This window comes from Zophobas morio, unplaced genomic scaffold (assembly GCF_036711695.1).
Source record: "Zophobas morio isolate AGI-343-1 ecotype UQ-CSIRO unplaced genomic scaffold, CSIRO_AGI_Zmor_V1 ptg000024l, whole genome shotgun sequence".
In the NCBI taxonomy this organism is placed as follows: Eukaryota; Metazoa; Arthropoda; class Insecta; order Coleoptera; family Tenebrionidae; genus Zophobas; species Zophobas morio.
The window spans coordinates 17,208,198-17,221,702 of NW_026972129.1; the positions used below are offsets into that span (position 1 = coordinate 17,208,198).

The window sequence follows — 13,505 nt, forward strand, 5'->3', positions numbered from 1 at the left end:
ACTTTAATGAGCATTACTTACCAAGAGTTAATTTTCTCCTTTTTAAATTAAAAACTTTCAACAACTTTGACTGAAAGTGTTACGTAGTCCATTCAGTGTTGATTTTTTTAATAACATCACCAATGTTTTTCGAGTGGAATTGCTTCAGTCCGTGCACTATTAATTTTTAATTTTTAGGCAGCGCATCTGTGTGGCTGACAGTATCTTTCACTTTGGAAAGGTACATAGCGGTTTGCCATCCAATAAAAGGTAAAGTGCTCTGCACCGAGAATAGAGCAAAAGTGATAATAACAGGAATCACAATTTTCTGCATACTTACCACACTTTCAACCACCTTCGAGTACGCACTCCAGATAAACGAAAGTTGCTCGCGTAACTGCACTCCCGAAGAGCTCAAGGCGAGACAACAAACAGTTGGTAAATGTCCCCAAAACGTAACCTTCCATCATCTACCAAATCATAGCATAGTAGTGACAAACCTTCAAAGTAGTGAAACCGACGAGTCTAGTGAAAACTTAGTGAAAGAGATCTACACTAACTTAGAGCCGACCATCAACAAACTACTTCCTGTAAATTGCACATCTCATCCGCACATCATCTATGTTCCTGTATATCCTTCGATGTTTAACGAAACCACTGTCAAAAAGTTTAATACTAATCTTATAGAAGGGCAAGTTAACACAAACAGTGAACCGTCAAAGGATCACACTGAACACTCGATTAAAGGAACTAATCATAATGAAACTTTTACCGCTACTGGTAAATTTGTAGTAACTACAAATGACACTTTCGACAATGACACCTGTTGTTTGAAGAAATTCACCGTTGATACCGAGCCGACTAATTTGGGCAAGAACAAAGCATACATAACCTTCATGTCCTGGTTCTCTGCCTTGGTATTTGCACTCATACCGCTGATACTCATTGCCACCTTCAACTGTTTTCTGGTCCACGCTGTGTACAAGTCTCAACACAGAAGAAGGAAAATGACAAATTCTCAGGTAAAAATAACATATTTTAGCTTGCATTTATCTCATTAATAGTTACAATTTTTCATTAAAAGAACTAATACCCCGTTTAGTTTAGATTACTTCAGTAAATAGCTCATTTTTGAGATACTCTACTAAATAATTCGAAATATGTAATTAATTATATCCACTCTGTACCACTGACATACTGAATTAGTTTAAGCTTTATTTTTCTTGTTAAAGTTGTGTCAACATTGATGCACAATTAACTTTTCGTGTTTGAAAAAAAAATACATGTAAACGTCAGCTTAATTAAATAAACAAGGTGTAAGAAGTGAGCGACTGCATAGTACAATTTATACAAACCAGGTTGTTTTTGATGACATGGTTAATATTCGATTAAATTTAAAGCAGCTTGGGTAGAGTGCTTTAAATAACACACCAAATTTTAAATGCATATTTTTGGAGCGGGCTTTAAATTTGGATTGAGATTTATGTTTTGTCGACCTAAACTGAGGTCAGTTTGAAACGGACCATTTAAGCAACAAACGCGTCACAATTGACATAATAGACTGAATAGTTTAATGAAAAAAATAAGTACATTTATAAAATGTTACGTCTGTAGCAATCGTGTGGGGGATTAAAAAATCCGATAAAACCATCAAAAATCATATCAAATGACTCAAAAATCTTCTTATTAAACAAATTCTTCAAAATTAAGCAAAAACATAAAAATGTACGCAAATAAATTCTATCAAATTCGGCGATAATTTTCCAACTTGGATGTTTTTCATTTCTAGCCAGCCATCACAATCCAGATACCATTTACTGGAAGAATTGTAAAAATGTAAAAATAAGAGAAAAAAATTTGTCTAAAAATTAGGTAAAAACTTATCCAGAATAACTAAAAAATTCCAAAAAACTGAAGTGTTCAAGATCCCCAAATTTTCTAGTCGTTCCCTTTGCGTGAGATCAATACTTGGCTAAAACCATCAAATTCCCAAAAACTTACAAAAAAAAAAATAGGAAAGAATCTTCTCCCACCCACTATATTTTGAGATAAAAATACTCAAAAATGAATATTAGTGGCGAAGTCGCTAAATCATACTTTTACAATGAAAATACGACTAACGCAACATTGACTGATACTAAATTGGGGGAAGAAAACAGGCAAAATCATCCTAAAAATGAGGTTTTAACCCCTAAACCAATTATTGTTAATCTTGTATCCCACTGCTGACACAATTTACAAAACTTTAACTTCGACTCCGTTTCCTCAAATAACCAAGAAGAACAAGTTATGTCCAAAACTTTCCAATAATTTTCAAATCAAAGTTAAAATTAAAATGAAAATTACAAAGTTAAAATTAAAATAAAAATTACAATGGATCAAAGGACGAGTTCATTGAGAGTTTTTCATAGATTACAAATTTGAAGCTACTTTTCGTCAATTTATTTAAATAATGGTAAAAATGGCCAAATTTTCGAAAATGTTCAGAAAAAAAGTTAAAACGAGTTCTTTTCTTTCGGGAAAAAGGATAATTTCGCTGCAATTTTCGTAGATTACGGATTTGAAGTTACTTTTGCTCTGTCGCTTCAAATGATTGATTGATTGATTGCTTGATTGATTGATGAAATAATTTTCGAAAAAAATTAAAAAAAAAAAACAGAAATAAGAGAAAAAGATTAAATTTATGGAAAAATCTTCATAGATTACGAATCTGATGTAACTTTAGATCGGCTTCGTCGAATAACCAAAAAAAACTGGATATTTTCCAAAAAATTTCGAAAAAATTCTTCAAAAAAATCATCTTCGTTTGAGAAAAAGCTTAAATTTATGGAGAATTCTTCATATACAAAGAATCTGAAGTAACTCTAGTTCTGCTTATTAAATAACCAACGAAAACCAGGACATTTTTTAAAAATTAAAAAAAAATGGTCGAAAGTTGTTTCAACAGAACTTCCCTCGCCCCTGAAGTAGAATGAAACATAAAAAATAAACACCTAATCAGATTTAGGAATTTAACTAGTTACTATGGAAATTTGCAATTTAACACCTTTTAAATTTAACAAGTTTTTACAAGATTAATAGAGGCCAAATCAGTCTTATCTTGGCAAGTACTAGCCCCGCCCACCCGCCCCCTATTTTGTCAGAGGATATGTCATTTGGCAAAATTAGTCTTATCTTAGCAAGCCTAGCCCCGCCCACCCGCCCCTATTTTGTCAGAGGATATGTTATTTGCCAAAATAAGTCTTATCTTAGCAAATACTAGTACCTGTTAAGATAAAACTAAAAAACTGATTTTGGCAAATGTGGCAATACAATATTAAAAAATATAATAAATTTATTTAGACAGAACATTCTTTGTCCATGAAGCACAAATAAACCTGCTAATTATTTTTAATTATCGATAAAAAAAAATCTTGTAAAACCTTACCTCAAAATATTTAATAATTTTTTAAAAAGATGTTATTGAGTTTTTGGTGGAGATCAATGATTTACGGGAATTAAATCGGCGTAAATTGTAAATATAAGAAGTTAATTAATATTTACATAATTTACTTTCGTGACCTTCTTCACACTTTTCATTCATTCTTCCAGTGCTTCAAGTTTTCGTCACATTTGTCTGAATCATTTGATTTTTTATGTTTCTTTTGTGTTGCTTTTGCTTTTTTTTCTACCACCATTAAAGTATGTTCATTCTTGTCTTAATATTCTTTGCACGCTTTCTTGTCGTTCTTTTACTTTAATTTCTGCAAAATTCTCTCAACTTTCATAGAATTTTGCCCCAAACTTCTTATACTTTCCCTCTTTTCTCCCACAATATAATTTCATTTCTTGTTTAATCCTGCTCCCATCTCGATTTTTTTTTCTGCGTTCTTTTATTTCTTTATATCCTTTCGTTCTACACATAAAAATAATATGTAATATATTATTACGTTGATCGGTGAATAAAATCGTCGTGGGTAAAACTCAACAATTTATTTCTTAATAATTCTAATTTACACCACTGATTACACAGCGATTATGTACAAAATAATTCCGGCGCAACTTGGCTAGATTCGTCTTCACTGAACCAACTGAATACTCCTTGTTCCCGACGGTGGCCGCTATTTAAACCTATACGTCCCGCTCGATGGATTGCGACTTCCGCTTCCAGGCTGTTCGTTTGCAAACGCCGCCCGGCCGATGAGTCATCATCGCCGTACATACTAGAACCCATAGGCGTCGTACAGGGGCGGTGTATGGGTTTCTTTCGTAACAATATATTTTCTACTGTTTTGGGCACAATATTTATCTACTTTATGGGGATAATTTTTTGCTTCCTTAGTAAGTGTGTTTCAGTAGCTACGCTGTGATTTTGAAATTTTTGGTGATCGTTCAATAGATTCTATATGCATTTCAATTACGTCTTTTTCTTTCACTTTTTTCTTTTTCGAGTTCATCTTCCGTAAAGCAAAAGTAACTTCACCTTTTTTTCTTTTATTTTTATTTTTGGTAACTCGTTAGTATTTTCGTGTAATTCTGATTTTAAATAAATAATGAGTTACGTTATTTGAAAGGACATACCTTTTTAAGTTGCTTTAACTGCCCATTCACAATGGACATAAGACATAAGAACGAGCGCATAACATAATTTACGTTTTTGGTTTGTGTCTGGCTTATGCTTATCTACGTTCACAGTGGACAGAGTGAACTCTGTAAGAATTGTTAAACTGCGCAAACGCAGAACGGTATAACTCCCGGCTAAACATAGAAACGGCTAACCTCAAACTGAGTTAAAAAAAATATCTAACCTAAAATTTCATACGATATTCGAACTTGACAACTCGCAGTACAGAACAGACTCGCCGTGTGAAGCTTTGATTATAATTTTTATAATATAATCAAAGGTGTGAAGTGCCAAGTGCCAACTGTCAAAGGGAATTCAATAGCAGCATTCAAAAGTCCCTAGATTTTAACATAATTTTGACATAATTCGTGCACAAAGTTGAACTTATTTCAACTTTGTGTACGCACACAAGGATTACATAAAACGTTCATAAGCATAAGAATTACGTTCGTCCACTGTGAACAGGGGTACGCGTTTTCCATAGTTTCAACTTTACGTATTTATGTAAGCTTTATGTACTTGTTATGCCTTATGTCCATTGTGAATGGGCAGTAACGTAGCAGAAAATAATGCGTTTTCCAGGTTTGTTGTGTCGATTTTAAAAAGGGTTTCGTGTTTCGTCCTTTTCATAAGGGGTACCTTCAGAAAATTAACGACCAGAAGAATTAAAACTTCGGGACAGAAACGAGCGACACTGGAGGTAGTAAGAAAAGATTTACTGTTTACTGGTCGTTCTTTTTGTTCCTTATTTCCTGAAGATGCCCTTTATTTATGTGACCAGAAACGTCGAAATTTTTCTATGTTTGGCTCCGGTTGTGTAACGTACGTCCATATAACACCCGATTTAGTAATTTTACTAGGAAATGATTAGTCGTTGTTGATGTGAGATCATGGGGTTTTTAATGTTATATTATGTTTCTGTATTGTTTGTCAGTTTGCACTTCCTCAGCGTAAGCTAATAGTAATATAATTATTTTTTTATAATTAAATAATAGTAATCGAATCCATCTGGCGATTTGCAACTTGCATGTTTTCTCGACGTTTCATGACCCCGAAAGTACGAAAAAAGTGGTCTCCCATCCCGTACCTGTCTGGCTGTCTGTCTATCGTCTAATCTAATCTAATCTTCGAAAATATTGGACCGATTGTTGTCAAATTTTATACATATATTAGGAATATCATGCAGAGGGTAAAATGAAAATCAGAAGTTGGCTAATCAAGATCACCACCAATGGGATGACGTCATCTCCAAAAATTTGCAATAGTATTTTTTTTATTTTATAAAATAAGATCCTCCTGCATTTTGGTGTATGAATCCGTGTTGAGATTTTACCCTACATTTTTCAACTATTTCGGAAAATTAGTTGGACATTTTCTTGTAAATTCAAAGAAATATTTAAAATTTGTTAATTTGAGACAATAGAAAAATCAGAACAGGTCAGGTCAGGTTTGGTCAAGTCAAGTCAGGTACATGAAAGAATAAATAAATTTTATAGCGAATAGTATAAGAAAAAAGTTACGATTGGCGCTTTTTTCTTATACTATTAATTACACTTTTTTGACCTCCTAAACAACAGAAGAAAATAATTAGCCCCGCCCACTCACCCTGATTTTTGAATGATTTTTAAGACAAAACTAATTTTGGCAAATCAAATACCTTCCAAGAAAATGGAGGGTGGGTGGGCGGAGCTAGTATTTGATAATATGTATAGAACTAATTTTGGCACTTTTAACATTTTTGGACCATTTTTCAACTATTTTCGAAACGTATTTTCTTGTAGATTTCGTTATCCAGTTTTTGAGCTAATCGTGGGAACCAGTTTGTTTTTTGGAAATTTAAAACAATTTTGAGGTTCTAGGTATTCCTGTTTAGAAAGAATTTGAAACTGCTTTGGAGTCTCTAGTGTCTTTTATTATAATAATTTAATTAAATTTCTTAAAGGATACGTCATTTGCCAAAATCACTCTTATTTTTGTTTTAATATGTGTAGACTTCTTTTCACAACATGAAAATTAAAACATATTTAAAATGGAAAATTTGTATAAGGAAAGTTTCTTGTTGTGAAAAGATAGCTATGTATTTAAAAAAAAGGCAAAATATAAACCCCGCCCACCCACCCTATTTCAATTCTGATTTTTTTTATTTGTCGTAAGCCGAGGGGCAGAGCTTAATTGTAAAATTCTTATTTTCCAGATTTTTTCATTTTCATTTTCTCAATTTTACATCACAATTTTTTGTTTTTTCATTTCCTTTCTTTTTCAATATTTCTTCCGATATATTATAATTTTTTGGTTCTTCAGTTTTCCAAATTTTCACTTTAGTTTTTGGATTTATCAATTATGCGATTTTCCAATTTCTTTAATTTTCGTTTTGCACATTTTCGATTTTTAAGTTTCTCAATTTTTTTTTCAGTTTTTTCATACTTCAAGTTCTTGACTTACGATTTTTAAATTTTTCAAAGATTTCGTTTTACAAGTACTTTTTCAATTTCACAATTTTGCAATTTTTCTATTTTTTTTTATTCGAAAAGTTGAGAAATCAAAAAATCGAAAAAATGAATAAGGAAAAATCGTAAGATCGAAAAATTGGAAAACCCAAGAATTGAAAAATCGAAAAATGGAAATCTTAAGTGTCGAGAAACTGAAAAATTAAAAATCTAAAACATGAAAAATCGAATAAATGAAAAAGTTTTAAAATCCAATAACTAAAAAACGGAAACATTCTAAAACATTAAAATTGAAAAAGTGAACAATTTTTTAAATTATATATATTTATTATTACATGTTTAAAATGAAAACTAGAAAAATTGTAAATAAAAAATTGAAGAAAAATTGAAAAATCGAGAAAATGAGAAATCTAAGACTTTTAATTCGCTTTCTATAAACCGGATTTCTTCTAAAATTGAAAAAACCAAGAATTAAAAAATCCAAAAATTGTAAACCCAAAAAGTAAATCAAAAAATAAAAATTCAAAAATTCAAAAATTTCACATTGAAAATTATAAAAATTATAAAATCAGAACATTGAAAAACAGAAATTTCGAAAAAAATATAGAAATTAAAAAACCGAAACGAAATGAAAAGTTGAAAAATAAAATTTCAAAACTCGTGAAACTGCAAACTGAAATATCCAAAAGTAGGAAAATCGAAAAATTGAAAAATTTTAAATGAAAACTCGGAGAATTGCATGTCGTAATTTTGAAGAAACAAAAAAAAGAGAAAAATTGAATATCCAAAAATTGAAAAAATTGGAATTTAGTTATACAGATTTTTGGAAAAAAAAATCAATATTGTATAACAACATTTTGCAGTTTAACTTTGACAGTGCAAGACCGAATGCTCCGAAATTTTACACATTTTAAGGTTATCGTATTCATGGGATATCGTTAATCAGAATTATTCGTTGAGCCCTCCCAAAAAAGCTGATGACGTCACCTCAAAATTTTGCCGAATAAAACCTCTTGGAAATGTAAAATATTATCACTCTCTACACTCACAGTTTTTAATTGCTTATACAAGATGACTCAAAAAAATTTATGAGTGAGGCAATTTATTTTCCTGAACTGACCTGACGTGACCTGATCTGACTTGACCTGACTTGATTCTTGAGACACTCACTACTGTTAATAAAAGCACGCTATTACAATTTAGCTTGAAAACAGTTTACGCATATAAAATTTTCTGACTCATCCTATTCATGTGTATGAAAATAAGTTAGATGAATAAAGTAATTTAATATTACCGCACTAGCGTAATATTACATTATAATTTAAAAGCAATGGGGCAAGTGAACTTTATCTCACTGGTGTAGATAATATGCAGTCGTTTACGTTATTCAATATAACTGAGGTAAAAGAATTATTATCACGTTATCATAAAGTTTACTTATAATGAAGCGTTAGTCTTGAGCTCCGATAACAATGTATTAGTGTGCGTTACAGAATTTGTTTAAAATTGTTTAGTGAAAAAAAATCTTAAGATATTTTTAATTTCAATCCTTTGTAGTAAATAAACTGAAAAAATTCTGTTTTCTCGTTTATTTGTGACTCTTGACCTGTGTGCTTTTTTAATAGTTCAATGTATGCACATACCGTCAGCAAATCGAATTAATTTCGACTTTTTATTACAGGAAACCGTTTCGATGTCCAACGAAAACCGCATAACGGTGATGTTAATTGGCGTGGTGTTTCTATTTTTAATCTGCCAAACGCCGACTGCTTCCTTCCTCATCTACAGCAATTTCCACGAATCGCAAGATCAAACCACAGAAAACATCCATCGCGGTAACACACAAGAAACGTACTTGTAAAAAACTGATAACGCAGATTCTTTTTCAGCTCTCGGCAACATATTCAATTTTCTCGTAACAGTAAATGCAGCTACAAATTTCATAATGTATTGCATTCTGTCGAAAAAATACAGAACGACGTTCAAGGCGTTGTTCTGTGGTCGTAGAAAAAACAGACAAGATACGTTAATATTGTCGTCGACTAGAACAAGATACAGTTCGGTCAATAATGGTATAAGAAGGAACGCCTCCGAATATCACACTCCAAGAAATTTGGAGGTAACTATATATTTCTTTAATAAAGGCAAATATGTAAACACCTACAACTTCTGCATTAAGATTTGAGCGAGGCGGAAGTTTACATGTTAAGGCTTTTTCCGCTCTTCTATATCGGTAAATTTTTATAATTCAGATATTAAAGCATTTGTTTTAACAACTGTGACTAATGGCTCTAATTAGAAATAACTACTAATACTGCACTGTTGACCTTAACTTTAGAAAGGTAAGTTCTCAGAGCGTATCCAAAGAGCAATATAACGCTCAAATGAACCATTTATGTGCTAATGACTAGTGCTTATAAGTAATAACTGCACATCAACACAACAAATTAGCAAATTCTCGACTAGTTTTTTTCCGTATTTGGTAATAGCGTTACATCGTGTAGTACAATTTTAATCGTCATAATTGATAATTGATGTTTACCTACTATTAACAATTTGTCTGAAAATGAAATTTTTAAAAGAAAAAACAGACCAACTTAGTTATTTGCTATGAAAAAAATAGTTCTGTTAGACAAATTAGAATACAGAAATATGTATTTTAGTGAAAAGAAAACGTGTAATTTTAAAAAACACAGATCAGTGCATCGAAAGTATGCAACCAATGTTACGTCAACCTCTTGATTAAAAAAAAACGTCTTGAATTATTGTCATAAAATAATCACAGATGCGTCGAATACAAACACCACCAAAAAAATGGAAGAAATCATGTTCTAACTGAAGAAAAGAAGTTAAAGACCGTACGCAATGTAGAAGAAAACCCAATTTATTGTTCTACAAAATCAAGATGTATTTTTGACGTAACGTTGGTTGCATACTTCCAATGCATTGACCTGTATTTAAATTGAAGTTAGGGGCTAAATGTGGGGTATATTTATAGTAAAAAAAGTTGGCAGTGTATCGAGTATATATAAAATTCCTTCTGTTAATACCTCAAGACAACTAGGTAGGTATTTATGTCACCAATAATGCAATTTATGTATTTTTATCTGATTAGGTTCCCTAACCAAGTGGATATGTAGGTACCAAGGAGGTTAAATGTATAGAGAGAGTACTGGGCTCGTTGTTTTGTGTCGCACATATACAAACCCTCTCTGCTGTTCGTATGGTGTTCGTACTAATTCGTGAATTGACGGATAAGCAATTGAGCGAGTCAGTGGCGGAACTAGATTTTACTGCTGTCTATTACACATTTGTCATTGTTCTAGATTTTAATGGATGTTTGCAAAGACCAGATACGCCAACGTGTGGGAAGTGTATTAACCACAGATTTTGTTTAAAAACCAATATTTTTTATTTTTCTTGAAATTGTACGAAATTGAAACTCGTCAGCCACTGTACTGCAGTACAGTAAACCTCTCGTGCCTCACTCCTCTCACCCGGGAGATGTTGGTCACACTTTGATATATGGAAGATACACGGCATACTCTCTCTATACATTTAAACCTCCTTGGTAGGTACTCAACTAAAATGATAAGTTCCTATTATGTCATACATATGTGATGTTCAAAAGGTAGATATGGTTATTTTGTACGTAGCATTTTAGATGCAACTGTTGTCGTATTTTATTAGTAGTCAGTGTAATAGAAACAATTGTTAGAAGTTTGCTTTTAAAAAGTTATATGTATGTATTTTTTTTTTTTTTTTGTAAAATTCACATTTAAATTTAAATTACATTATTGATGTAGGCAACCAACTATATGATAAATAAAAGTGCGCCGTATTTTGGGTTATCTAACGTCTGCACAGGATGAGAACAACCAGAAAGATACACAATTAAACCAGTTTAAATATTATTTTACCATTATTAGTTGTTTATCAAGTACTTAAATTAAAAAAATTTTATGGGTATAAGTAGTAATTGGGCACCTTTTTTTGTCTGAAGGTCGTAAACAAATTTCAAAATTTCGGCTGTGTAACAGGTCAAACTTTAAAAGTATTCCGATGTAACTGAGCTTCGTTTATTACATGTATGTACAAGCACTGTGTATAATGTACCTATTTAAAATGTGGTCTACCACATGGCCAAACTTTTGAACTATTAATTGTGCCATGGAGTAAATAAAATAGATTCTCTGTATAAGATGACGCTATGTTAATTAAAAGCATAAATTTTCCATAAATTTACAGTTCTTACATAATTTGAGACAGATGTTGATAAAAATTTAATTAGAACTCTCACTTGTACGTACACAAGTTTAATTTTACCAGCAAGCGTATGCTATATTTAAACAGTAGTAATAATGTTGGCAAAATTTTAACTATTTTGGAAAAAGTTAAGTAACAATCTGCACTAAATTGATTTGATTTAAATCATCTCACATGTTTTTTAGTTAAATGCCGTTATCATATTAAAAAGAGTAAATGTGCTTTAGTAAAATATCTTTTTACTTCCGTCCGTCTGTCTGTCTGTCGTCTGTCCGGATTTTTATTAGACAGGTAATCTCCGAAACTACTGAACTACTGAACCGAGTGTTGTCAATTTTTACACGTACATTAGGAATATAATGTAGATAGTAAAACTCTCACCAAAATTTGGCTAATTATCCCCACCACGAACGGGATGGCTTCATTTCCAAAATTTACAATAATATCATTTTTTTAATTTTATAAAATAAGATACTTTTGCACTTGTGATGTATGGATCCGTCTACAGTTTTCACCCTTGACATCCAGATTTTTGGAAAATCAAAATTGTATAACATTTTGCAATTTAATTTTGAAACTACAAAACCGAATCCTCTGAAATCCTGTAGACGTTTTAAGGTTATCGTAATGACGGTAAAAGGTTATTCAAAATTTGTTCGTTTATCCTCTCCCAAAAATTGATGACGTCATTTCAAAATTTTGTCAAATAATTCCCATCGAAAATTGTTTGTGAATTTTCATTGCATTTATATTTTTTTAGGGTGGCTCAAAAAAATTAATGAAGGAGTCAATTTACATTATTTTCAACTAGGAACGAGTCACTCCATGTCCCCGAAAATTTGGAAATAAAATACCGTTATTATTAGTATTACACTACACCTATTCAAATTAGTACAGATGTCTTTGCAAAAATATCGATGACGTCATCACAAAAGTTTGTAAAGGAAAAACTCATTTTCTCATAAAAATAATGAAAGAAAGAAGATGTACAAACAATATTGGTTAGCGACACGACAATTTTATGGCATAAAGTAGAGTCTGCCGTAAAGTGAATTTTGACTTTCTGTTTATTGTAACCTTGGCATGCTTTGATCCTCGGACAAGCAACCCAAAAGCAGACAAGCGTTGTAAATCATCACCACTAAAATACTGAATTACTGGAGATTTCAGTGACCACTTTTGGAAACAGAAAATCAATGTTCATTATTTCGCGGACTCTACGTTAATTTTTTAAATTTTATTCTAAATAGTAAATCTACATATTCGTAATCTGTCGGTTTGTATTGCTTTTGCTGAATTTTGCTTTTGGATTTTGTTGTTTTTTTACAGTGAGTGACATGATTTGCATTTGCTTTGGATAATTTTTTTACACAGTTTATACTAATTAAATTATTTTTTTTAACAACCCAAAATATAAATAAGCTCAGTGAAATAATTTTTCTCATGGTATATCTTTTTATAATTTTTAAGAAAAAGTTCTTTGGAACGTGTCAAATAAACGAACATTCAACATAATATGATAATATTTGTTTCAAACCCACACTGCTAATTATAGTGAGGGAGAAAGACATCATAATGTTGGAAATCAAAATCTGTACGTAATAGTAATATTAGTTACTTCCGTTTACCTAAGAGAAAAAATTCTCTTTGTTCTAGTTGAAATTTAAACAAAAACCGTTCTCAGAATTTACCAGAACATTTACCTTAATCTAAGAAAGTATCGTTTTTCACATTTGTTAAGACCTACTGATTAAAGAACAAAGTTGCCGCTATGCATTGTAATGTTATTGAAAAACCACAGTGTTTGCAACAGTATCGCATAACCAGTTATCAGTTTAGTTATTTATTTTAATATTTTCACAGTCACTTACATTTCATTTGCCACCCACACACTACAGTCCAATAATCGCAATAATACAAACACAAAACGCATTCCAGTCCAAAGTTGCAGATCATTTCTCAGGGTAATGAAGCAATCAATAATGTTGTATTACTCTTACAATTTTTACATTGATAAGTATTTCAAGTAAGATCACCATCATGGATCAAAAATTAAACTTACCTCGACGCCCACTGTAACATAAGTCAAAATAAACTTAATATTTTTATGTTTAATATTAAAGTTATTCAGACATGTGTACGAAATCACTGCAAAGGGTTAAAGAAACGTTAAAGTACTAAAGTTGCATCAAATACTTCAAAAGTTTGTT

The 13,505-nt window shown here is 31.3% G+C and overlaps 1 protein-coding gene across 3 annotated transcripts in view; it reads left to right on the plus strand.

Moving 5' to 3' along the window:
• LOC135135375 (FMRFamide receptor) overlaps positions 1-13,505 on the plus strand; it is a 33,787-nt gene that overhangs the window by 19,767 nt on the left and 515 nt on the right. The window contains exons 5-8 of one of the 3 annotated variants that reach the window (XM_064064399.1): positions 178-417; positions 667-1,001; positions 8,711-8,864; positions 8,907-9,148. In XM_064064399.1, the coding sequence (XP_063920469.1) occupies positions 178-417; positions 667-1,001; positions 8,711-8,864; positions 8,907-9,148 (971 nt within the window). Of the gene's footprint in view, positions 1-177; positions 1,002-8,710; positions 8,865-8,906; positions 9,149-13,505 lie in introns of all 3 variants that reach the window. The other 2 variants (XM_064064397.1, XM_064064398.1) reach the window with 2 other exon arrangements.